At 47.1% G+C, this 27,092-nt stretch overlaps 1 protein-coding gene across 2 annotated transcripts in view; it reads right to left on the reverse strand.

Annotated features, from left to right (window-relative positions):
• Prkcb (protein kinase C beta) overlaps window positions 1–26,677 on the reverse strand; it is a 393,262-nt gene extending 366,585 nt beyond the window's left edge. For both annotated transcript variants that reach the window (XM_004670196.2, XM_004670195.3), the window contains exons 1-2: window positions 26,484–26,677; window positions 25,376–25,407 (exon numbers count right to left, since the gene is read on the reverse strand). In XM_004670196.2, the coding sequence (XP_004670253.1) occupies window positions 25,376–25,407; window positions 26,484–26,656 (205 nt within the window). In that variant the 5' untranslated portion in view covers window positions 26,657–26,677. The remainder of the gene's footprint in view (window positions 1–25,375; window positions 25,408–26,483) is intronic.
• Window positions 26,678–27,092: the final 415 nt, after the last annotated feature.

The raw sequence follows: 27,092 nt of genomic DNA on the forward strand, positions 1-27,092 counted from the left end.
CTGAAGATACCATTCCTGGCAGGCTCAGGACAAAGAGAATTTTACACTGGAACTGAGGAGGGAGCTTCCTTCCTGCTGGCTGGCTTCCGACAGTGGTGGAAGGTGTGATGCCAGCTGTCGGCAGAAAAAAGCCATCATCACACTACCCAGTGATAAATTCTGCATTCACAATACTGACTCTCCAGGCAAGATGTGCCTTCCAGTGCAACAGTGGCATAAAGATCACAGGGGTAACCAACAACTCTGCGATTGAGTTTGAGGCCCGCTCCACAGGAGAAAATACATGCTGGGTACCAAACACCAGGTGAAGGGCTGGGGAGATCACTCAGTGGTTAAAAGCAATTGCTTGCAAACCCTGTTGACCTGGGTTCAATTCCCCAGTACCCATATACAGCCAGACACACAAAGTGGGATATGAATCTATATAGTTCATCTGCAGTGGCAAGAGGCCCTGATGGGCCCATTCTCTCTCTCTCTCTCTCTCTCTCTCCCTCTCTCTCCCTCTCCCTCCCTCCCCCCCCTCATAAATTAATAAAAATATTTTTTTAAAAAACCAGGTCAACCAGGTATAGTGGCTCATGCCTTTAATCCCAGCATGCAGGAGTTAGAGGTAAGAGAATTGCTGTGAGCTCAAGGCCAGCCTGAGACTACATAGTGAATTCCAGGTCAGCCTGGACCAGAATGAGAACAAGACCCTGCCTTGAAAAACCAAAACCAAAAAAAAAGGTCAAAAGCCCATGGCTGGGGACAATGTAGGCCCTAGGGAAGACCCTACTATCACTGTATTGCTAAACAGATGTGTTGTGAAAGTGACTCCTAAATTTTTATATCTATATCCACAGATACGTTCTGTTTATTTAAAAAAAAAAAAAAACCAGCATTCACAGAAATACAACAGAGCCGAGTCCTCCCAACAAAACCTTCAACATACAGGACACAACCAAAAAGCATGCGACATAGGAGACACCAAGGAGAGAGCCCAGTCCTGAAGGAAAATCAAATCAAACAAGGGGAAAGGAGGACAAAGCATTTCGATTATATTGGGGAAATCACTGGAATTGTAGGGAAAATAATGCATTCAGCTACAAATACAGAACACCCATCTTGAAATGATTCAGGCAGTAAGAGAATTCATTATCTAACAAAAGAAAATTTCAAGGTCATTCCTCTCTATCTTCCCACACTGCCACTCAGAGCATGCCACCCTTGTCCTCAGGAGAAAAGACAGCTGCCATTACTCCAGGCATACTTTGTAGGTATGATGTGCGGTTCTTAAAGATAGATTCTGAGGCTGGGGAGTGGCTCAGTGGGTAAGCACATTTGCCCTCCAAGCATGAAGACCCAAGAGCGTCTGGGTTCAACTCTGAGCACCCATGTAAAAAGCCAGGTGCCCTCACACAGGATGCCAGGAACCCCAGTCCTGTGGGGAATGGAGATAGGAAAATCACTGGGATGCACTACTTATCTAGTTTGGCCAAAATGGCAGCTGTGTTCAGAGAGGAAACAAAAGGGGAGAGAGAAGGACATTCAGCATGCTTCTTTGACTTCTTCCTCCCACGTGTGCATCTGCACACACACACGCACTACACACACACCAAGAGTTAAAAAAGGACAATCTTTCCACCACCCCTTCCTTACTCTTTCATACATTGTTCTGTAAGGCTAGGATTCTTAGAACTATCACAGCCTCTTCTCTTGGGGTCCAGTAAGGAAGTCATCGGTGACATTTTGAAGCAGGAAGAACAAAGGGTTGAGTCTGCACCTTTGATGACCCCATTATGCCTCCGATTAAATCAACCCTGGAAGGATTTACCTCCAGGCTATTTGTTAAGTGCTTGATATTCACACCCAAAGTTTTCTACTAGAAACAAAAGTGCTAGAATTGGAGAACTAGTAATATTTTCTATTAATAGAACCAAGCGTGAAAAACACAATGAAAATAAAAATCATCAAATTCTCACTGGGTGTGGTGGCCCATGTTCTGATGCCAGCACCCCAGGAGCTGAGTCAGGAGAACTGCAAATCGCAGGCAGCCTGGGCTATGTAGTGAGACCTTGTGGAAGGAAGGGACGGAGAAAAGGAGAGAGGGAGGGAGGAGTCAATGCTAGCATCAAACTGAGACATTCGCCTTATTAAGTAGAAGAATTTTGAAAGAGTAAACATTATGGGCTGGGGAGATGGTTTAGTGAGTAAAGTGCTTGCAGTGGCAACAATGAGAACCTGAGTTCAGATCTCCGGCAAACATGTGAAAGTCAGGTATAGTGTCATGTACATGTGACCTCACCACTGGGGAGCTGGAGACAGGAGGACTCCTTGGCCTTACTGGCTAGTCTAGCCCAGTCAGTCAGCAAAGATAATGTAGTGTGCAACTGAGGAAGACACAACATTGATCCCTAGCTTTCCCATGCATGCCCACAGACACACATACACACAGCATACACACAGGAGAAAAATAAGTTCTATGTAATCCCATGTTGTTTAATGCCATACACCATTAAAATCTTTGAAGACCTACACGAATAAGCTTGAGGTGGTTTTAAAATATATCCTTGGGGCTGGAGAGATGGCTAAGTGGTTAAAGGTGCTTGCTTGCAAAGCCTGATGGTCCAAGTTCAATTTCTCAGTACCCACATAAAGCCAGATGCATTGAGATTTGTTTGCAGTGGCAGGAAGCCCTGGTTCGTATTCTCTCCCTCCCTTCCTCTCTCTCTCTGTCTGTCTCTGTGTGTGTGTGTGTGTGTGTGTGTGTGTGTGTCTTATAAATAAATACATACAAATAAATATATCCTAGTATGTAATTAACTTTTACACCTGTGTCCACAGACAGAAGCAATTTAAGAGAACAAAGACTTATTTGGCTCATGGTGTCAAAGGGTTTCAATCCATTATGATAGGGAAGGCATGGCAAGGCAGCTCAGTTCATGATGGAAGAAGCGTGCACTACAGACCGCTCTCATCACAGTGGGCCAGAAAGCAGAGCGAAAGATAGAAACCGGGCAAAGCTATGACCTCCACAAGCTCACCCCTAGTCACCTTACTTCCTCTAGCTAGGCCCCACCTCCTTAAAGCCTCCCAAAATAGCACCACCGGCTGAGGACCAAGCATTCAACACACAAACCTGTTGGAGACGTTTCAAATTCAAGGCGTAGCAGCTTGTATTGTTAACTTCTAAATCCTCACTTTCATCCCTGACCAGTCCTTATTCTCTTTTGCCTTTGAACACCTATACCTGGACATGCCACAGGTATCTCAAACGAAACACATCCAATACAAAAATCACTGCCTTCTCCCCAAGCTCTTCTCCTCTGCAGATGGCTGCCATCTCTGCTCCCCACACATCAAGGACCACACCAGAGCTACCTCAACCACCAACAGCATTCATACTGTGATTCTACCAAGTGCAACCAGGATGCCCTATGCCTTAACATAAACACCTTCCTGCTTGACAACTCTGGGAAGTAGGTTCTGCCCTTGCCATTCATTTTAAGAAGCACGGGGAGGCTGAAGCTGGAAACCTCCTCCCTGTTGGCTGGCTATCAGGATGCTTGAAAGAGCTATGCAGACCACTGGAGGAGAAAAGTTATGAATGGACTTAACCAGCAACAGACCCCACCAGCTCTACAGTTGTGCAACCAGGCCAAATGTACCAACTGGTGCAATGGTGGCATGTCTGTTATGGGGGGTGAAACAACTGCTCTCTGATTAGATTTGAGGCTTGGTTCATGGGAGGGAATTCTTGCCTGGTACTGAAAACCTAGTCAAAAGCCTTATGGCAGGGGAGGTCATAAGCCCTAGGAGGAAACTACTACTGTTTTCTGGCTAAAGTGATATGTTATGCCCACCAATCTGCCCTCTAAATACTTGCATTTATTCCCGTACATTAATGCTACTCTCACTTTTAGAGAAGTTTCTCTTTGCAGATGGCGGTAACCACTAGGGTGACTCAAAAGTGCTGAGAAGTGACAATGAAGCGTTCAGTTCTGACACATCTCTGTCAGACTCCTCAAAGCTCAGGCACCATTGTGGAAGAGGTGGCAGAAAGAATGTGAGAACCAAACAAAGGGAAAGAGTGTTAACAATCCTGTCTTCTAGACACAAAGTGGCCTTGGCATTCATGACCTCACCATGGCTGATGCTACCTGCACAATACCTGTATAACAGGAGGGAAAAACTGATAGCATCAAAGTAGAAGAGAAACTAGTTGGAAAGAAGAAGGAATTCAGAGGAGGGGGCCTCAGAAAGGGGAAAGGAAGGGTGATGGGAGGGGATTATAGTCACGGTATATGGTCTATATGTATGGAGGCCGTCAATAAAAATTAAAGAATGAGAAGGCTGAAGGTGAGAAGTGTGCACAAAATAACAGACTTGAATGCAGATCTGATTCTCATTTTGCCTCTCCACAAAGAAAACAAAACCATCCAGTTTCTCAACTGGCCCCCAGCCCTTCATCACTTCTGCATTTTCTCTTCATTTCTTGTGTCCACCTTGCTCTCTCTTCCCTCCTCCCCCTAAGCTGTCCCCATTTTATTCCCACACTTGTCCCCTCTTAGTTCACACAGAAGTCTAGTTCTTGTCACCCTGGGGAGAACTGAGGACCCCGGAGGTTTTTCTCTCAGAGTTGCTTACTTGCCTGCTCTTTACCCTTATCGCAAAGTCTTCTCCAAGCTAGACTTCCCCAGCATCTCCGACTACTTCCTTTGACCACATGACTCACCTATCCCTGTTTCTTCTCCCACCTTGCCAACATATGCTTACTTGCTCTCTCTCTCTCTCTATCTCTCTGTCTCTCTCCTTCCCTCTCCCCACCTCCCTGATTTTTCTTCCCAAACCTCAGCAGAGACCTTGAACTTAGGCTAAACTGTACGTCCTCCCCAGGACACTGAGAAGCGAGCCTCCCAGGGAGCACATACCATGCTGTGGTATGGATGTCTGCTTTATGGCTCCCACCAGTCTGCCTGAAGGGAGAAACATGCTTTAACACCCCCCCGTGCCACACGCGCACACACACATTGTATATTATAAGGTGACTGTCAGATGACAGCCCTGTGCTATTTAGTCCTTCTTTGTGACGCTCTCTGAGTAAGACAGACAAGGAAAGAGGGTCTCGGGCTTTCCACAGCAGGTCCCATGCCCTGGTCAAACACTGCTATGGACAGAATAGGTGAGCCTATGAGCCTTGGGGTCACACTGCCTAGGTTGGTCACCTTCATCTAACACCAACAGCCCCTGACTTACAACAGCTTAATTCATGATGTTTTGACTTAAGGTTGGTATGGAAGCAATACGCAGGACTAGAAACCCTATTTCAGATTTTGAATTTTGACTTTGTCCAGGATATGTGGATGCAGGACTCTGGCGCAGCACACTGTAATGCTAAGCTGTGGTGTTTCATATGTTAGGTGTGTTACTTTTTGACTTGAGGTGGGTTTGTTTGTTGGGAAGTAACCCATCATAAGTGAAAAGGCATCTGTACATCTTGCTTAGCTTTGATACCTGGGGCATGTCACTTAATGTCTCTAGACCTCAATTGCTTCATAGAGTTAATAAGATTTTTTGTCCAGAGTTCTATGCACATACCATGAGGTCGTGTATGGGCAGCATTCAGCTCAGTGCCTTGATTAACCAGAACAGCTCTTCAGGGAAGGGTTATCATTCCATGGGAGTCCCTGCCATGTGCAACCCCCCTCATTCCAAGTGACTCAAGGACCTTCATGGTTCTCAGCCTGTCCTCCTCCTCACCAGAACATAGGCATGAAGCTGACTGGTCACATGAAAGACTGTGTGATCACATTAAGAGACCTCAAACCAGAAACTGCTTTCTGAAATCCTTACTCAGGATGAGAGTTGAAGATCCACAGATGTGCAAACAGTCTCATTGGAAAAACAAAAAAGAATGGAAACATTTCTTCCACCAGAGAATTTCCACTTGCTGTCAGATGTTGCCAGTTTCCCTCACTTCTGTGGTGAGCACACATGACGGATGCCAGAGCCTGCCTGGTGCCATTCTCTCTCTCCAGTGCCAGCCTGAACCTTTCAGCCTAGTGGCTGGAGATTCCATCACTGACTGAGATCGACCTGAATTCAACCTGGGTTCTTCAAGGCTGAAACCAATTCTTCATCTTCTCTGCACTTATTTCCACATCTGTGGATGAGGATAAAACTACCAGCAAATCTCAGTGGAAGACTCAAGTAGGGGAAATCTGTGGAAGGACAGGCTCCTTGCATGTGCTCTGACATTAGCAGCCTCCACCGTCGTCACCAGCCTCAGTTCTAGAGCTCTGCGTTCCTTTTATACAATCCTGAGCCCAATCTGTGTCTGGATCATGACTGTATATAAGCTTGGGGAAAAAAAAAAAAACTCCTGAATATTTTTCCCTCCATTTTCTCAGCATGAAAGAAGAATAACAGCAGTGACTGCAGACACCAGAGTCGTGGTGCTGATTAAATGGGTTAATCTATGCACAGCACTGAGAAGAGCGCCAGGCGCATAGTGAGCACGCAGGACATGTCCGCTTGAGTCAGCAGCATTGGAAATACCATTTGAAGATGTCCAGGAAATGGAAAATTCCTCTGGCTTATCTGCCCAACTAATAGAGGCCCTTCTAGGGACTATAAAAGCTGGTACTCATTCCTTTTCTCTCTCTGTCTATCCCTCTCTCTCTCCTCTGCCTTCATTTGGGCTTGACTTTTTGTCCCATCTACAGTGCTCTGGCCTTCTATGGCCCTTGGGCCCCCAATCAGAGATCAGAAGGGAAACACAATGAGGCCAGCTGTCAAGAGGACCCCCACCTATCCAGCGATGCTGGAGAGTATAAACACTCTGAATTCTAGCCCTTGGAAGTCCCAGCTGGAGGCAGCTCTCTGCGGACTCCCGCCATGGGGGTCTGACCCATCTCCATGCTGGTACTCTGTTCCCACACCTCCTTAGCTCTGTGAAGCCCCCACACACCTCCTCCTCCTTCTCCCTCCCTCTGTGCTGGTTCTGCTCATAAAATACTTCTTTCTCAACCCACGTCATCCCCCAAGAGAAGCAGCTCCTTCTCTCGGCAAGAGAGGGACAGTTCTCGCCACCTCCTGACACAGCACTCTGACACTTCACCCAAGTGACAGATCAGGCCAGGTCGTTCCACGAAAACCAATAATTCCATGGTTAAAAATCTCTGATACTATACTTAACATTCCATTTGGAAAAACAACTTTTCTCTGTGATGTACTAATGCCCAAAGATGCTGACCAAAATAAACTTAGGATATTGTGTTAGGGTAGCAATAAAATTTCTAATTAAAAAGAATTAAAAACAATGCATTTATATCACTTCTAAGAATAAATGAAGCTTCAACAATCCATGGGCCAATTTCATGAGAATCAGGGCCTCTTCCCTATGTTCTTCACAGTGGTTTGCAAACCACATTGCACATCCCCACAGTGAAGAATACAATTTACATTTTGAGCCAGCTCACACATGCCTGCATATGGAAACATGAAATGAAAGATTCATGAAACAATACTCACCCTTCCTGAGGGCAATGCACTCTAAGGCATGGTATGTTCTATTCTAATTTTCATGGTGTGCATGGCTTGCTAAATTGATTTCATGACCCTCTAGTGAGTGATGACCCACAGTTGCATAAAGAGAAAAATAGATACAGAGGTACTGAAGAAAGCTCTTCCAGAAAGGGGCCGCAATGTGGCACAAGAGGTTGAACAGTCAGGCTGTGGAGTCGTGGATTCCAGGAACACAGGCCACAATCACCTGCCACTCAGGGAGCATGGCACAAGGGAAGTGGAGCGAGGTTGCTGTCCACTGCTTGGTGTGAAGTCCAGCTCTCCTCTCTGGGAGCCAGGTGACCTTGGTCAAGAAGCCATAACCATGTCCTAAGGCCGAGATGAATTAAGATGCTTTGTGAATGGCGTTCCAGTTCCGGGAAGGCCCAGGCTGAGTCTGCATGCTAACCAGCCAGTTCTACACAAGGACTGATGGGGAAGCTGCCTGTGCTTACCAACAGTCCCAGAGGCACAGCTGGAGATGAATCTCTGAGAAAGACACAGGAAGGAGCCCCACCGTGCATCCTCCAGACCCTCCCCCACACATAGGGCAAGGTGTCGCCCCAAGTGGCCCAGAAGGAGTAGAAGGGCTCACAGCTGTATCCTTCCTGAGACTCCTCTTTGATGATGGAAGCGGCCTTGTTCAAAGCCATGCCACTTCCCAAGAGCAGCCCACAGCTAATGCCCTCTTCATGTCTTGTTTTGCTTTGTTTTCAACAGAATCTAAGTAATCCAGACTTTGCCTTAAATTTGTGATCCTGCCTCTCAGGTTCCCAGTGCTGAGATTACCCATATATACTATATACCACCACACCTGGCAAATGTGTGTGTGTGTGTGTGTGTGTGTGTGTGTGTATTTCTGGGGATCAAACCCAGGGCCTTATGCATGCTAGGCAAGAAATCAACCACACCATTTCCAGGCCCCCACTGATTCAGTTCTGAGGGGAACATCCCAGCTCCAGCTGTGGAATCAGCTTTGGCTTCTATTACAACTCTGCACCAAGGCTCAACTTCTCCCTTTCCTGCCTCTCTTGGTGCCTTAATGGGGTCGTTCCCAAGAGCTATGCTCCCATAAGCCACCTGCATGTAATCATCATCTTGCAAAACAAGGCAGCAATGGCACTGGCCAAAGAAGCACGAGGAAAATTGAGAGAGCATGGTGCCTAGGACAGCTTTGTAGCAGTACTTTTCAGGAAGTCTAGATCTTTTCAGAGCTGCTGTATAATGGCATGCCCCCATCTCATCGAACCCAATGCCACCCTGGGAGGTAGAGTCTATGCCATTATCTTCATTTCACTGATGAGGTTAAGCAACAATGTCCAAGGGCCTGCATGTGATCAGTGGAGGAGTTAAGGTCTGAACCCAGTCTCTTGGCCAGTATGCTACAAGACCTCATCCATGCCCATCACAGCACCACTGTCGCACTTGCCACAGTGTCTTACACACCCTCCCTTGCATGTCTGTCTCCTCCTGGAGCTCTCTGTCCCCCAGAGTGGGGTTCTGGGTTCTTTCCTCTCACTCTTACACTCTGTTTTTAAAACATTTAAAATTTAAATTTAAAACTAATGCAGTGCCAAGAGTTTGGTGGCATCTGGTGGTAGAACTCAATGATAATGATGGTCCTTCCCTTGATGTACAGCATCTCGTCTGGCCCCACCAATTTCCTACTACAGTTAACAGGTATGAGCATCAAACATTCACCTGTGGTCTGCTATGGATTTAAGTATTTCAGGAAATACACACTAAACTGATGAGTGTTTTACAGAGCTGAGCAGTCTCAGGGGGCACATTGAAATTGGTATAGTAAGTTCCAAAAATGTCCCAAATTATTTATAAGTTCTCCCATAAAGAGGTAGAAAATGGGGTACAGCAATGACTTAGCAGTTAAGGTACTTGCCTGTGAAGCCTAAGGACCCAGGTTCAATTCTCCAGGTCCTATGTAAGCCAGATGCACATGGTGGCACCTGTGTCTGGAGTTTGTTTGCAGTGGCTACAGGCCCTGGTATACCCATTTTCTCTCTCTCTCTTCTTCTCTTCCTCTCTCCCTCTCCCTCCCTCTTTCCCTTCTCTCTTGGTCTACCTCTAATAAATACATAAAAATAAATCTTTTTAAAAGTTTTTAAAAGATTCTTAAAAAAAAAAAAAAGAGGAAGAACTGGGCATGGTGGCACATGCCTTCAATCCCAGCACTCAGAAGACAGAGGCAGGAGGATCACTGTGAGCTCAAGGCCACCCTGAGAATACAGAGTGAATTCCAGATCAGCCTGAATTAGAGTGAGACCCTACCTCAAAAACCCAAATAAATAAATAAAGAGGTAGAATATAGTCTGTCTTCTATTTTCTCCTTGAAGAAGTGAGCTTGTATTTTACTTCTGCTAACCAACTACAGAAGAAGCCCCACTGCCATTTCTGAGTGTAAGTTCTGCTCACTGGAATGCACCCACAACCACATGACCAAGCTTGGGCTGACCTGCCAGAAGATGGGAGGTGGCCTAGGGAAAGTCCCCCATGTCCCAGGCATCCCTGCTGAAGCCCCAACATATGAGTGGGCCCAGCCAAGAACCCAAAAACCACCCATCTGAGCCCAGCCCAAGTTACTGACCCACAGAACCATTTTAAGCCACTAAACTCTGAGGTTATTCATTCTGCAACAATAAATCATTAAATATCTAGGAGGTTCTTCTGTATGAAAAATTAACGAAAGAACCAAGGAAACTCAACTCAGACAGTAGCATTTAGGATGTCCACAGTTGACTGGAAACCCAGAAATTGCTAACAAGTACCAAATTGTTCTAACAGCTTAAGACAACAAGAGTGCTACCTTATTTCACTCTTAGTAACACACTAAGAACTTGCTCTTCCTCAAAAGTGCAATCGTATGCACAAGAAGAGGTATAAAGTTCCATATCTATTTTACTGGTCAAGTGGGAAATGAAGTTGGACACATCAAAGGAAATAAAAGAACACCATTGCTCCAGAAGCTGGGGAAAGGTTTGCTGTGTGCATCAAAACCTGTTTCCTTTTGCTCCTCTACACAGAGCTGGCCAACATTTCCCTCTACTCCTTGCAGCTAGTGTGTCCCGCACCTGATTTCTGACCAATAGAGTGTGAGCAGAAGGAACAGACATCCCTTCCACACCAAAGTGGTCATGAAATGAATGTGCTTTCCCACTGTCCCTCTTCCCCAACCACTAGCCCAGTGAGAGGACTCTGAAGCCCTGTGTGACCATGTAGAAGACTGCCTGGTCAGGGACACCTGTTCTGTCTCTGATGCAAATAGACACAAATGTTCTGTTAAACCACAGAGACTTTGGGGCTTATCTGTTACAGCAGCTTTGAGAGATTCCCACTAACACCTATAACTAGTATAGAATTTTAAAAAATATTTTAGTTCTAAAAATAGTTTGTGAGCTCCAGTTTTCCTAGTATTAACAGAGCTAAATTATTGGGTAGGAACTCCCCAGAATGCCCTGGCTTCCATACTGTACAGTTTGCAACTGATGGGTAACATTGAAACAGGAAGCAGATGTCCCCCCACCCCACACCCAAAAAGGCAAACGGCAGCATTCTTCAACGTGTGACTCCAGAAGGTGCCTATCTCCAGGCAGATGTCACTTCTGTATGCAAAGCTAAAAAGTCCCAGCTAACATTTCCTAGTCCTCAGGGTCTAGGAGTCAGGTGTGGTGGCATGAGCCTACATCCCAGGTACTCTGGAGGCTGAGTCAGGAAGATTATATGCTAGCGTGCACTAGTGAGACTCCATCTCAATAAAATAAAATAAAAACTTCTGAGGTGAAATGACCACATTGGAAGCTGTCTGCAAGTGACACAGTGAATGAGAAGAGTGAAGATAAAGATTAGACTCTGTTCCTGAGAAAGAGAGTATGAGAGCGCAATTGAAAGAGCATCTCCAAAGGGGCCACAGGATAGCCACAGAGCTCAGCTAAACAGAAGGTCAAGGCAGTGAGAAGAAATAAGTGCCTGTTCTCACTGCCAGGGGAAAGACAGTAAAGCTTCATGGAAAAGGTAAGCCAGGTGGCCTGGTGACACTTCTACCCGCTGGACACGCCCCATTTCTCACAAGCCTCAAATCTCTTTGGAAGGGGTTTTGTTTGGTTGGTTTTAAAATTTTTATTTATTTATTTGCAAGCAGAGAGATATAAACAGAGAGAGAGAAAGAGAGAGAGAGACTATGGGCACACCAGGGCCTCTAGCCACTGCAAACAAACTCCAGATGCATAAGCCACTCTGTGCTTCTGGTTTTACATGAGTTCTGGGGAATAGAACCCCGGCTCGTTAGGTTTTGCAGGCAAGCATCTTAACTGCTAATCCATCTCTCCAGCCCCTACTTGGCGGTTTTGACAAGACAGTGACGCCTGTGGCCTTATGGGTTGGCAGTGGCAAGGAGGTGTATTCACTCTCCATGCCTACAAGAGTTGTGGCCAGCCTTGTGCCATGTTGACAAAGAAACTTATTTTAACACTGAGCTACTTGGAGGCCCCCAAAACAAGGAACAATCACAGAGAGGAACCAGCCCCAGGGTGAGAGACAGCTGAGGGAGGCACTTATGAAGGCTCTGGTCACAGTAGTCTTGTGCACTGATGGGCATGAAGGATAATGAGTTCAGATGCAGCCTGAGCAGTTCAGTGAAACCCCCTCTCAAATAAACACAACAAAACAAACATAAATTACCCACAAGAAATATAGGTACCTGGGTGAGTTGTTGGTTAGTGAGATTCCCCAAAAAAATAATACAAGCCATTGCCAATATATATCATATACATATATGAAAATTGTCAATAAAAAGGGTTTTGGAACAAAAAGAATTAATCCAAAAAGTGTAATTTCGGGCTGGAGAGATGGCTTAGTAGTTAAGCTCTTGCCTGTGAAACCTAAGGACCCCGGTTTAAGGCTCGATTCCCCAGGACCCACTTTAGCCAGATGCACAAGGGGGCGCACGCGTCTGGAGCTCGTTTGCAGTGGCTGGAGGCCCTGGCGCGCCCATTCCCTCCCTCCCTCTCTCCCTCTCTCTCTCTCTGTTGCTCTCAATAAAAATAAATTTAAAAAAAAAAAGTGTAATTTAGTCAGGCGTGGTGGCCCATACCTTTAATCCCAGCACTCGGGAGGCAGAGGCGAGTTCAAGGCCACCAGGAGACTACATACTGAATTCCAGGTCAGCCTGGACTAGAGTGAGACTCTACTTCAAAAAAAAAAAGCATAATTTTTCCTTTCTCCTTCCTATTTCTTCTTTGGATGTCAGCTGATATTCTAAGTATGCCTTCCCTGACACTCTGGGATGTTTTCTCAACAAAGCTCCTTTGCTTTATTCACAAATATATATATATATTTATATATATGTGTGTGTGTGTGTGTGGTTTATGTTTACATATATAACTTATATAAATATCAAAGTTCCCACTCGCCATATTGTCTAAACACCAAAGATGGTCTCCACCAATACAGAGGACAGGGGTCCTTCAGTACAGGGCTGTAACCACTCTTTCTATCATAACTTCACCCTCCACTCACCCATGCCTTGGCCAGTTTTTCAGCACCCCCCCTCAAAAAAAAAGTCCACTTGAAGGGTGAAGGAACTTCAACTGAAAGGTGAAATAAATCCCAGCACTTGGGAAGTAGAGGCAGAAGGATGAGGAACTCAAGGTCACCCTCAGCTGCTTAGTGAGTTGGAGACCAGCCTGAGGTACATGCAAAACTGCTTTAAAAAAAAAAAAATGTAAGTAAAGAAAAAGTGAAATGATCAGATCACAAATCTGTTTTAAGTTGCAATGTGATCAATACATTTTCAAAATGAGGTAAGCAGATATGACCACTGCAGAGTTCAACCTTCTGAGGTTTCCCACGGGTTAAAGCATCACCACGTAGGGAGGAGATTCCCAGAAAGCACGTTGCTCAGCCCTGCCCAAATCACCTTTCACCCCTACTAAGCCATTCCCTCTCAGCTCCATGGTCAGTTGCAGCTGATTCTTCTGGCCACAGCATGTCCTGCATGGCCATTCCTGCATGGTTGAAGCAGGCACATGCATATCCCTCAGCAAGACTGTGAACTCAGACAGGCTCAGGGCTGTGCCCAGCCAAGAAGCTCCTGTCACCGAGGAACTGCTTCCTCGATGTCAGCCAAGACACTAAAGGAACAGCTGACATGGTCCAATAAACTAGCTCCTATTATTATTGCCTTTTGCCCGCAAAACTCCAAGGGTTAAGTCGTGTGCTCAAGGTCCATAGTGAGAAACCAAGGTTTAAGCCAAAGCCTTTTCTGTTCCCCAAGCAGACTTGTCACCGCAGAACAGCCTGTGCTCAATCTGCACGTGCTGCTGGATAAATGACATCAGCAGAGACGGGGAAGGCGTGGGAGGATTCCTTTCAGAGGGAAAATAATTTCTGTGGTCCTCGAGCCAAAGGATGTAATGAAGAGATATCCCTATTGTTAGAACTACAAAAATAACCTAGTAACCACCTCCTAAAACAAGACGGCCCACCACCTGACTGACGTGAAATTCCAAATGCCTCTTAGACAGCAATGGCCCTTACACGGTCCTGTGACGTGCCCCGCTGCTCCTCAATCACCATTTCGGCTTCTCCCACCTCACCTCCAGCTGCACAAGCCTGGCTCCCAGGATCTGAGCTACGGCCATGGTTACTTCAAAAAGGCATCTCATGCTCATCCCAAACATTTGGCTGCTTCACTCCCCGACACATACCCTGCTTTAAAACGACGGCAACAATCACTTCCTAGTGATCTGCTGCCTTCTGAGTTCCAAACCCTGGGATGTGACAATGTGACCTTCATCTCCCGCCAGCTCCTCCCTCGCACATCCTTCTTCCTGTTCTCTCTCCTCCATGTCTCCACATGTACTATCCTCCATGCCCACCCCCGTCACTGCGGGAACACCTACTCCTATGGTAAGACTGTTCCCAAATATCACCTCCTCTGTGGCATCATCTCCACTCCTCCCAGAGGAGTAGTGACGCCATACAAAGCGTTTTTACACCATGGCAGAGCACTTTTCACTGTGTGTCAGGAGTGACCGAATGCCATTCTTCCTTCCAAAGACCAGGAGAATCTGCAAGGACCCTATTCAAAGTCCCTACTGCCACTGGCATTATACCTGGCATTTGTTCTGTTTATTGTTCTCCTTCTCCTAGGGTATGAAATTCCAAAAGCGTAGGAACTATGTTGTTCACTGCTTTGCTTCCAGTGTCTAGCATGGCACCTGATACACGAGAGGCACTCAAATACGTACTGACTGAAGGGGCAGGTGGACAAATGGATGGGGAATGAGCGGGTGGAACAATGGCTGGGTGGATGAGTAGAGGATAATGGGTGACCACTAACTTCTCAGGATCGTATTTGACCTGCCCCCAGGCAACAGAATCATGGAGAGAGAGAACCAGGATTTTAAATGAGTCACAAATGCAGGTGCATGCCTGTAATCCTACCATTCAGGAGACATGAAACTGGAACATGATGATCACAAGTGCAAGCCTGGGATCCATAAGAAGACACTATCTCTTCCAGTGTGGCAGCGTACGCCTTTAGTACCAGCACTCAGGAAGTGGAGGTAGGAAGATTGCTGTGAGTTTGAGGCCACCCTGAGACTACATAGTGAATTCCAGGTCAGCCTGCGCTAGAGCGAGACCCCACCAAAAAAAAAAAAAAGAAAAAGAAGAAGAAGACACTCTCTCAAAATAGTGGAGCCTTGGGAAATGGCTTTCTAGATAAACTGCTTGCCAACAAAGCACGAAAACCTAAGTGTCCATGTAAAAGCCAGGTGCCTGCACCTGTGCCTGCAGTCCCAGAGACTTTCAGGGAGAGAAAGAAGGGTCACTGGGGTTTGCTGGTTAGCTAGTCTACCCAAATCTCTAGGTTCAGTGTGAGACCTTGTCACTGAGGAAGATGGCATCAACCTGAGGCCTCCACATGCATGTGCACACAAACATATGCACACGTGCTCTCACACACATATGAAAATGCATACACAGGCTGGAGAGATGGTTTAATGGCTAAGGTACTTGCCTGTGAAGCCTAAGGACCCAGGTTCAATTCCCCAGAACCCATGTAAGCTGAACGTACCAGGTGAGGCATGCTCACAAGGTGGCACACGCGTCTGGTGTTTGTTTGCAGTGGCTAAGGTCCTGCCACGCCAATTCCCATTCCCTCTCTCTCTCCACCCCCTCATAAATAAAAAAAAAAAACTGCACACACACATGCATATACACCACACAAACAAAAAATAAATAAATAAAATAATTTTTTTTTAATGTGTTAAAGTCCTTAAATGTAGTCTGTTTTGTTCCTGGGCCTGAATGCTCACATGCAATCTGATAAGGCTTTCTTGAAGCCCTGAGGGTCATCTTTCAGCAGCATTCAAGGTGAAAGATAGAAAAAAAAGAGAAAGTTAAAACTCCCCCAGGGAATTTTAAAGTTGCATCTTGAACCAGCCAATTTCCTCCTACTTGGCAAAAGACAAGTTTAACCAGGTGGTGGCACATGCCTTTAATCCCAGCAGCAGAAGTAGGTGGATAGCTGTGAGTTCGGGCCACCTGGAGACTACATAGTGAATAAATAAATAGACAAGATCAAAATCCTTGTGGCCAGAAGTCCACCTTGACTTAGTAGGACAACTTCCTGCAGGCAGGTTGTAGAAAGGGGGCGGGGGCATAGCAAGGAGTGGCAAACAGGACAGAGAACAATTAAAAGGCAACAAGAGTGATGATTAAAAAGATTGACACTTCTTGGGCTGAAGGGCCTGAGGGAATCCTAGACTGGCAGAGTCCAAATCTCATGGAAATTCCAGATCCCATGTAAAACAGATGGACATGGCCACACACATCTGTAACCTCAGTGCCCCAGAGGCGCAAAGACTCAAGCCCTGTAAGCAAGCTCCATTATCAGTAAAAAGGAGACTGGTTCAAAACCAAGACCAGGCAGAAGAGTGATGGAAAGAGACACCCCACATTCCACTCTGGCCACTGCAGACACACGACGTCTGCCACAGGTGAGGGGGTGGGGAGCAGCAAGGCACACGCTGCGCATACACGACAACACACACTCCACATTACATATGCGCACACAAGCAAAGTTTTAAAAGACTGACACTGCTGAACACGAGCCACTGCCCTGGCTGTGCCTTTCAACCCTCCAGAATGCAGAGCCTCCTCCCCACACAAACATTTCTGGGGAAAACGCTGTAACTCTCCTTCCCTAGTCCCAAGAGGAAGAGCTAGTACAACGTCAGACTTGCACCCAGAACAGGACCAGACTCAACATTAGCTAAAAGTGGAAAATGCACACATACATATCATACATGCATAAATACCATCCATACATAGCATCCATACATATATACATACCATACATACATACACATATACATACCACATATACCATCTATCCATTCATACATGCATATATACATACCATATATACAGACATACAACTGGACATACCATCCATACATGCATACATACATACCATATATACCTACATACAGTAATACATACATACCATCCATCCATACATACATACATACCATACACACATATCTACACACACACACGCACACGCAGAGCTGGCTTACAGTAGAAACCATGTGCTCACACTCTCATGAAGAAAACATGATGGCATGTTTCCTACATGCCCAGATCTGCATTAGCATTGAAGGCATGTCAACCACAACCTGACCCTTTCTCCCTAACGGAATCAGAGATGGAAAGAGAGCTGACAAAGGGTCTTTCCCATGATTCACTGCTGTTTATTGTAAAGCTACTTAAAACTTAACTTCCAAATGGAAGAAGGCGCTGTGCAAGCCAAAGGACTGACAAGACGTATCTAGGGTGAGGAAGTATTTGGACAGCAGTACGAGTTATCTTATGCTCCTGGCACTGGCTTGGAGTTCACCAGTGGCCCTCACTAAAGTGCTCTGCTCTGGCTTGTTATTTATTTGCCAATCTGTTGGCTCCAACTGCTTCTACCACCTCTCAGTGTCTGATGGTCCAGCGTCACCCCCTGTATGAAAAGAAAGCCAGCTCTGACTGAGTTACTAAGAGGAGATGCAGCTCCCTGGCTGTCGCACTTTGGAAGAGGCTGCTGTTCAGGACTGCCATTCTCTGCTTGCATCTGAGGCACAAGCAGAAATTTGGGTTCCTTCAAGGTTGTCACGAATATAAACCTCTGGAATGTCTTTAGCTGGTATATTAGCAATTTTATATTACAGCCTTTTTTTTTTTTTTTTTTTTTTTTTGAGCCCTAGATCCTTGACAACTCAGTCTTTATGCAGTTACCTCATGAAATGGAAAGTTGGAATTTGGGCTTTTTAATTTCCAGACCAAAAATCTGTCCAACTCCTTCTCAAACCATTACATAGGTTATGATTTCATGACACAGTTTTATAATACCTAGTAGATATATTTACTTTAAAGTCCCTAATAAAAGTGGAATTAAATCTTGATATGATTATTTATAGAAAGTTTTGTCTCCTCTCTCTATACTTGAAGCCCATGACACCAGGACTCTTCTCAATAGCATTCAGACTGTGTTCTATCAACTAAAATAGTTCCACACACATAGAACTCCACAAGTGAATACTTAGTGGAAGAAAGGAAGGGAGGAAGGGAGGGAGGGAGAGAGAGAAGGAAGGAGGAAAAATGGATGGATGAATGTGGTGGAAAGACAAAGTTCCTACCAGATTTTCAAGCAGCCATAATACCTTCAAATGTCATTTGTAAACACTACAGATATAATGATCTCTATTTAAAAGGCCAATATTAGGCCAGGCGTGGTGGCGCACACCTTTAATCCCAGCATTTGGGAGGCAGAGGTAGAGGGATCACCACGAGTTCAAGGCCACCCTGAGACTACAGAGTGAATTCCAGGTCAGACCGAGCTAGAGTGAAACCCTACCTCAAAAGACCAAAAAAAAAAAAAAGGTCAATATTCTATCTACGGGGTCTCACATAAATTCAACTGGAGAGATTAGATGGATGGAGTCAAAGAATGTTGGTGGTGTGTCAGTTCTGTAATAAGGGACCTAACCTTTGAAGGCGTCATCCCAGGATGCTGACCTTCACAGCCAATCCCCCTGCTCACTATAAACAAGCTGGACTGCCAGAGTCAAAAGACCAGACGTGGGCTGGAGAGATGGCTTAGCGGTTAAGCGCTTGCCTGTGAAACCCAAGGACCCCGGTTCGAGGTTCGGCTCCCCAGGTCCCACGTTAGCCAGATGCACAAGGGGGCGCATGCGTCTGGAGTTCGTTTGCAGAGGCTGGAAGCCCTGGCGTGCCCATTCTCTCTCTCTCCCTCTATCTGTCTTTCTCTCTGTGTCTGTCGCTCTCACATATATAAATTAAAAAAAAAAGAAAAAAAAAGACCAGATGTGGATTCCAAATCAAACTCAGTAATTTAGAAAAAGTATCAAAAGGAGATGCATATTCTCAAAATATAACAAACTGGGCTGGAGAGGTGGTTCAATGGCTAATGCAATTGTCTGCAAACCTTAGTGATCCAACTTCAGTTCCTCAGTAACCACATAAAGCCAGGTGCTCTGTGGTGAATGAGTCTGGAGTTTGTTTGCAGGGGCTGGGGGCTCTGGTGCACCCATTCTCTCTACCTCTCTGTCTCCTCTCTATCTCTCTCTGCTTGCAAATAAATAAATAAAAACATTTTTTTCAAAATATAGAATGTACTTATCTATTCTAACATAAATGTGCATGTGGGGGGGGGAGGGAGAGAGGAACAGAGACAGAGAGGCAGAGAGACCCCAACAGCAATAGTGTATATAAGTTCTTTTTCAATACTCAGTTCATCTTCTATCCAGTTAGTTTCTCTTACACAGTTTTCTTTATCATCATAGATGCATTCTATACATGCTACAACTGATTCCAGGCATGTCTGGAGTATCACTAGTACTGGGAAAAAATGTATTTTTAAGTTAGTTTCTTAGGACCTGGATATTCTACCAAGTAGATCCCCGAAGTCCTATCTTCCATATTTACTTGAGAAGGAAGGCACTCTGATGCTAGGTGACAAAGCTTCAGGCTAGCTTCCCTTGAGGGCTCTACAGCTCAAAATGAATTTGCTGTTGCCTCTTCAACAAATAAGCCTTCCTTCCAAAGCCTACCGTTAACCTACTCACTGATTTCTCACTTCAATTGGAACACTGAGCCTGAAATCCTATTTCAGGTAGAAGAAAGAAAAAAGCCATGCTGGACACAAAGCCATACAGACTCTCCACCTTTTAACCCAAAGAGACCCCAGGCCACAGTCAGAAAAGAAAAAACCTTAAAGGTGAGTTGAGGTTGGCTCATGGGCCTTTAGGATGTACTTCTGGGAAAGGAGGAAAGTATAACAAGGCAGGCAGTCTCTCCTAACTCACAGCCTGATTGGTGAATCTTTTCGAATGGTCCTCTTCCTTATGAGCCTACTGAGGAAGTTCCTCCTGCACTGCACAGTGTCACATTATAAAGTCACAAGGAAACCTGTGCTTCTGATTCACCTTACCCTTTTAGTTTTTATTCATTCATTTATTTATCTATCTTACCAGGCTTGGGATGGACCCCAGGACCTCACACTAAACAAGTGCTCTGCCCTGGCACTAATTCACATTGTATTTGCTTAAAAAAAGAAAAAGGCAAATATTCTAATCTGTATATTTTAACTATACACTAAATTGAGTTTATATTCTATGAGGTTGGTATTGATGGAAATATAGGTGGTTGGGTTCATGAAAGCTTACAGTTTATTTTGTTTAACTAAACCAGAAAGTTAGAAGGGGGAAAAAAGATGTTTCCAATCTACACGGGAACGGGGAAAGCTTTTCTAATTATATTCATCAATTCTATCTCCTCATAATCAGAAGATTAGTGCCACAGGGTTTTTCTTGAGAGTCCATGGAAAGTTCAGGTCTTTCTCAGGAAAGATGGTGCTAACAAAGATGGGCTCTTGAGTGCAGACAATGAACTGTGCACTTGCTAGGGTTACCCAACATCTGCAGAGAAACATATCTAAGAAAACCCATCGAGGCACATGAATCATGTACAGTCATTTCTTAAGTTCCAGAATTCACTCTGGCCCACACTGCCAAATTTTCCTACCACTAATCAAGACATGCTAATCATATCATGCAGAGCCTTCAATGCTGTGACTGCTTCTCTTGACTTCCTCATTACTTCTCCCCATCACCTCATAAAGAAGATCCTGTTACCCCCATTATGCCTCTACCTCTAAGGAGAACAAGGCATGGGGGAGGGGTCACACAGTGGGCAGATAGCAGATGAGACATTTGAGTCCAGGGCTGCCTAACTTCAACTTCCATGCAATAAAATCCATATCAGAACATGTTATTGCTTCTCTACTTCTACTGAAGTGACTTCTTTATTTAAAAAAAAAAAAAAAAACCAGTTTTCTCTATTTCCCTCTGTCAAACTATAAAATCTTCTTTTGGACAAAACCTGGATTCTACCCAAATGCCTTGTGTCAAGTCAATTATGATTAAAACACAAACACGGGTTCTGGACTTCTCTAAAGAATGAAGTGCTGGACTGGAGAGACAGCTTGACAGTTAAGGCACTTGCCTGCAAAGCCTAAGGACCCATGCTCGACTCTCCAGGTCCCATGTAAACCAGACGCACAAAGGGATGCAAGTTTGCAAGGTCACACATGAGCACAAAGTGGCGCACACGTCTGGAGTTCAATTGCAGTGGCTGAAGGCCCTGGCAGGCCAAATTCTCTCTCCCCCATCCCTCAATCTTCCTCTCTCTCTTGCAATTTCATAAAAAACAAAGGCCAATCTTTGGGCTCACCTCAAGAAGAAAAAAAAAAAAAAGAATGACAGTGCTAGGGCTGGACAGATGGCTCAGCGGTTAAGGCATTTGTTTGCAAAGCCTAATGACCTGGGTTTGATTCCCCAGGACCCTTGTAAAGCCAGATGCACAGAGTGGCACATGTAACTGGAGTTCATTTGCAGCAGCTGCAGGCCCTGGCACACCCATTTTTCTTTGTCTCTCTCCTCTCTATTTCTCTCTTCTTGCAGATAAATAAATAATGGGGCCATCTTCTAATTCAGGCAATTTTACAAGAGGCATCCTCAGCTCCAGTACCTCTTCAACAAATAAACTACCTTACAGAAAGAAGGGAGGTGAAAAAGTAATGTGGCAGGTAACCTGACCTGTAGTGGTTTTAAAGGTGGGAGGGCTTGAGAAATGGCTTAGTGGTTAAGGCACTTGCCTGAGAAGCTGAAGGACCCAGGTTCGGTTCCCCAGAACCCATGTAAGCCAGATGCGCAAGGTGGCGCATGCATCTGGAGTTTGTTTGCAGTGGTTGGAGGCCCTGGCACACCATCCTCTCTTCTTTCTCTCTGCCTCTCCCGCTCTAATAAATATATTAAATGAAATATTTAAAAAAAGAAAATCTGTCTTTCTGTAAATTCCCCCTGAGCATACAAAAGCCCTATGGTTTGTGGAAGCTCCACCTTCCTCCCAACCCATACCAGCACCAGCACCCAATTTCTATGACTGCCTAGTGGAACATGGGGCAGCCTGCAGGGGCTTCCTGGCCTTAACATCCTCCCCCACACACCTCCCACCCCAGAGTGGCAGAGGTTCTAGCCAATCTCAGTCTCTACTTTTGAAATGCCAACACCCCTCCCCGGGCTCCTGGATGATAACTTGGTGATCTGAAATCAACACTCTATCCCCCTGCTCCCTTGCCCCGAGGAGTGGATATGAGTTTACGTTCTATTGAACAGAACTTCCCTAGTGACACTGAGCATGTGTCTTGACTTTCTTCACTCTCTTCCTACTGGCTGACAGGAGATGGTGACTGGAGAGTCAGGCATCTTCTTGGACTCTGACATGATGATTGCTCACTAGGGATGCAGAAGACTGAAGCTCAATAGAAGACCCAGGGTTCTGGACCACTGGCTTGGGTGAGAAAATAAAACCTGTATTTTCTGTTACAATGTGCGCCTGATTTTTTTTTTTTTTTTTTCGCGGTAGGGTTTCACTCTAGCCCAGGCTGACCCGGAATTCACTATGTAGTCTCTGGGTGGCCTCAAACTCACAGCAATCCTCCTACCTCTGCCTCCCAAGTGCTGGGATTAAAGGTGTGCGTCACTACGCCTGGCTAATGTGGGCTTGATTTTTAAGTAAATTCACTTTAAGAGGAAATATCAGGTATCATAAAATCAGATAATAAAGAGCTTTTCTCAGATTCCAGGATTAGTCCCAGGCAAGGCTGAACAACAAGGTTAAACTTCCTCTCTTCTTTCCTCAATGCCCTTCATCCTAAATATTCCTACTTCGGGGACCCCAGTTGCTCTCACTTGTCCTCCCCACTCCAACACAAATGCAATTTACTATCAAAGTAGTGACACCGGGCGTAGTAGCACACGCCTTTAATCCCAGCACTCGGGAGGCAGAGGTAGGAGGATGGCCGTGAGTTCGAGGCCACCCTGAGACTACATAGTGAATCCCAGGTCAGCCTGGGCTAGAGTGAGACCTTACCTCAAAAAAAAAAAAAAATAGTGACACGTAGGTGGTCACAGATCAGGGGGAGAAGTGGTGAAAAGAAAGATGATTTTAGAATCTCTGTCTTTCCCTTCTCCCTCTCTCCCCCCACCCCTTTCCTTTCTGTCATGTTTGGGGTGGAGCCCAGGGGCTCACAGAGGTACAGGGAGCTCCTTAATACTGAGCTCCAGCTCCACACTCTTATCTCCAAAGTGGTCACATGATTCTGGGAAATTCACTTCTGGTTTTCTTTCTTTTTTTTTTTTTTTCTCATTATGTAGAAACTTCCTAGGCTTTGAATAAAGGAGTCTCCTAACCCATATTTGCCCTCCTCTGCACATTTCAAAGTAGTTTTCTGAGCATTAATAACAGCAGATCTGTGTGCAGGACAGCCATAGAAAAAAGTGTTTAAAGAACCACTCCTTCTGGGTGTGGTGGCACACGCCCTTAATCCCAGCACTGGGGAGGCATGGGTAGGAGGACTGCTGTGAAGTGGAGGCCACCTTGAGACTATATAGTGAATTCCAGGTTAGCCTGAACTAGAGTGAAACCCTACCTCAAAAAAAAAAAAAAAAAAAAAAAAATCACTCCTGACATCAGCCAGAGCCAAAAATAGAAACCAGTTCATGGAAGTCAAAGGTAACTGCAGACAGCTCACACGTTCTGACACCAAAGTTACCATCAGTTTGAGAGGATCAGGCAAAGCTCTAGCAAACGATCCAAATGGTTTGCAGCAGAGGCCTAACTTGTTACCACTTAGAGAAATTTGGGGAGTCCTCTGGTGTGGTGTGTGTAACTGTGGTTCATGATTTGGGTTAGGGAGACTGAGGAGGTCTAGAAAGTTCCCCCATCTCACTGCATAACTCAGATGAGAACCTGCATCTCAGAGGGCAGCAGGACCATACCATACTAAGGGGCCAGTATTTTGCACAAGGACGTCTCCACTCACCCGGGAGAGTAGCCAGGCAGCAACAAAGCCTTCTGTGCGCACTAAGGCACATTTCAGGCTGCTCTGCACCCAAATGCTTCCTCCTCTAGATTTAAGCCCAATGGGGAGGAGAAAGAAAAGTGAACAAAGGTGAAAGAAGGAAAGGGAGGAAGAGGAGGAAAAGGAAAAGAGAGAGGTGATGGGAGAGAGAAAACATTTCTCATACAAATCAGCCACACTTTGCCTAAACGCAGGAAAAAGAAAGAAAACACAAACCAAAGCCTGCAAATTCAAGTGACTACAGAGGGCGGAAGTGGGTAAAGAAGGCCAGGGTGAATGTGCAGAGACATAAAGCCGAACGTGTGCCCTGTCTGCAAAAACAGACAGCGCTTGGTTCCAAATGGCTGTTCCAATGTGAAAGTGGGGCCGTTTCTCAGCAGAGTGTGTGTGTGCACGCGCATGCGCAAAATCTCCCAGTTTTAAATGTTGACATTAAATTCACAAATGATGACATTCTAAAGGGTTAAATAAGTCTACAGGTATACTGATTTTGAAAAGCCAATTTAAAACCCATCTCATCCCCTCTCCCTTCAGGTGCTGGGATTGACCCCCGGATGACTCTTACGCTAAGCAAGCCCTCTACCACTGAGCTACAGCCCCAGTCCACAACTTGTCTTGGAGACATTAGCCCCAGAGACAACTGAAGCCACCAAATCCCTGATTAGAATCAAGGCTCTCTAGCCAGATGCAAGAACTCAGGTAACCAATCATTTGGAATACTTCCTATGCCTTCCTAGAAGTTAGAAAGGGCAACTTCAAGCAGGTCCTAAGGGCACCCCATCTGGAACCACCTCTTTCAGAGAAGCAGGAGGCCTAGGGGAAACCATGGATGCTTTTCTAGGGGATGGGCCATCTGCTGAGGAGGCAGCCACCTGCAGAGACCTGTGCAAGGCCAGGAAAGAGACAAAACCTCAGTGAGAGACGAGGTAACGCAATGCGCACAGAAGGAGCTGGAACAGAAGGAAAGAAAAGGGATTTCCCAGAAGTGGTCCCTGGAGAGACTTCCCTAAGCAGGGCGGCCCATGCCAGGAGAGGTTAGGGGACCGTTTCCAATCTGTCATTGCTGGAAACTGAAGCCCAGAGATGTCAAACTTTAGTACCTCCTAGCACCACCAGCCTTTCCTGGATGGAACAGCACTGCCCCAAATGCACGCGCCCACACACAGCCCTTAAAAGTGCCCCTCAGAGGTGAAGACTTCCTAGCCTGGGATGTTGCGCTAACAGGCAGGATTACTTCACTCTGCCTAACTCCGGTCACTTCTACGGAGTCTGTTTTGCCCTCTCTTCCCACTATCAGCACCCACAGCGACCAGAGCCTACCTTGACACTGGAATCCCTGCTTCCCGAAGCCCCTGAAAAACACAAGGAGAAATGTCAGTTTGTGGGGGTCCAGACACAAGTTAGTTCCCACACAGAGTCGTCCCCCTCTTCCTGACCCTCCACCCCAGGTGTAACCCTCCCAGCCACAGGCGGGTGTCCAAGAATCTTCCACCTGGCTCGGAGATAAAGCCCCTCCCACCTCTTGTCGCCCCTGCAGAAGAGAGAAGGTTGCGACCACCAGGTGGCGGTTTGCGGGGGTGCATTTCCGTCGAGGTGGGGGCGGAGGGCCGGCTAGAGATCTGCCCAAAGAGATGCCCCGAGTACCCTCGGGGAAAGAAAAAAAAAGACGCATCTAGAGGGAGGATGCGGGGGGCTAGAGGGCTAGGGGGCGGAAGTGGGAAAGGACGCTGCGCGCCTAGAGGGACGGGGAAAGAAGGGACCCGCAGTGATGTGAACGGGAGGGTTGGGGAGTGGAACGAGGACCCAGGACCTCGAGGAGGCGCAATAAGCGCTAACACAGGGCGCTGACCCGGAGACGCAGAGGGGGGACGGATGTCCCACTCCCATGCCCACGAGTAGAGGACACCCCGGGTGCTGTCCCGAAAAGGAGGGGTGGGAGTCAGGGCGCTTCCAGCCCGGAAGAAGGCAGAAAGATAGGGAAGCCCAGGAGACAAGGCGCCCGAGGCGCTGCCCTGCCAAGGAGGGACAGACTACCCGCGCTCGGAGCCAGTATCCGCGGCGCTGCCCCTGGGCGCTCGGGAGGCGGCTGAGTGAGAGAGGGCAGGGAGCGCCAAGGAGAACGGGGCGACTGGCAGCGCAGCCCCGGACAGAGAGGTTGTCAGGGGCAAGGATCCCGCGGGGTGAGGGTCCCCCGGGGCGAGGGTCTTCTGGGAGTCCCTTTGGGGTGAGGACCCCCGGGACGAGGGTCCCCCGAGAGTCCCTTAGGGGTGAGGTCCCCCAGGGCGAGGGTCTCCCGAGAGTCACTTCAGGGTAAGGATTCCCCTGGGTGAAGGTCCCCCAGGAGTCCCTTAGGGGTGAGGGTCCACCGATGCGAGGGTCCCCCGTGCTGCGCCCTCGGGGACAGCAGGTGCCCCGCGCGCGCTCTCACCAGATGAAGTCGGTGCAGTGGCTGCAGAAGGTGGGCTGCTTGAAGAAGCGGGCGGTGAATTTGTGGTTCTTCACCTCGTGCACGTTCTTCTGGCGGAGGGCGCCTTTGCGGGCGAAGCGCACGGTGCTCTCCTCGCCCTCGCTCGGCTGCGGCCCCGCAGCCGGGTCAGCCATCTTGCAGCGCGGGGAGCCAGAGAGCGGGAGCCCGCGAGGTGCCTGCCCCGGGGCTGCGGGACGCCGGGCGGCTGCGGGCCCGGGGAGGCGCGGGAGGGCCACGGACGCTTCCCCTGCGCCGGCTCTGGGCGGCCGCCGCGCGCCGAGCCGGGCTGTCACTCGCCCAGCTGCTGCCGCGGGTCCAGCTGCGCTTGGCACCGCTGGCCCCAGCTGCGGGGGAGGGAGGCGGAGCTCCGGGACTGCCCCGCCTCCCTCATTTGCATCGCGCCCGGGCCCCGCCCCGCGCTGCCAGCTGCTTTACATATTGGCACCCTCTCCAACCCCCACCCTCCCCGGCGGCGGCCCGCAGGCCTCCCAGGGGAGTGCAGTGAGCTCGCCGCAGAGCTGTGTCCCCCGCCCCGCCGCCCTCCGGGGACCAGAGCCGGGGCAGGGCAGA

The sequence above is a fragment of the Jaculus jaculus genome, chromosome 12 (assembly GCF_020740685.1).
Source record: "Jaculus jaculus isolate mJacJac1 chromosome 12, mJacJac1.mat.Y.cur, whole genome shotgun sequence".
Lineage (NCBI taxonomy): Eukaryota > Metazoa > Chordata > Mammalia > Rodentia > Dipodidae > Jaculus > Jaculus jaculus.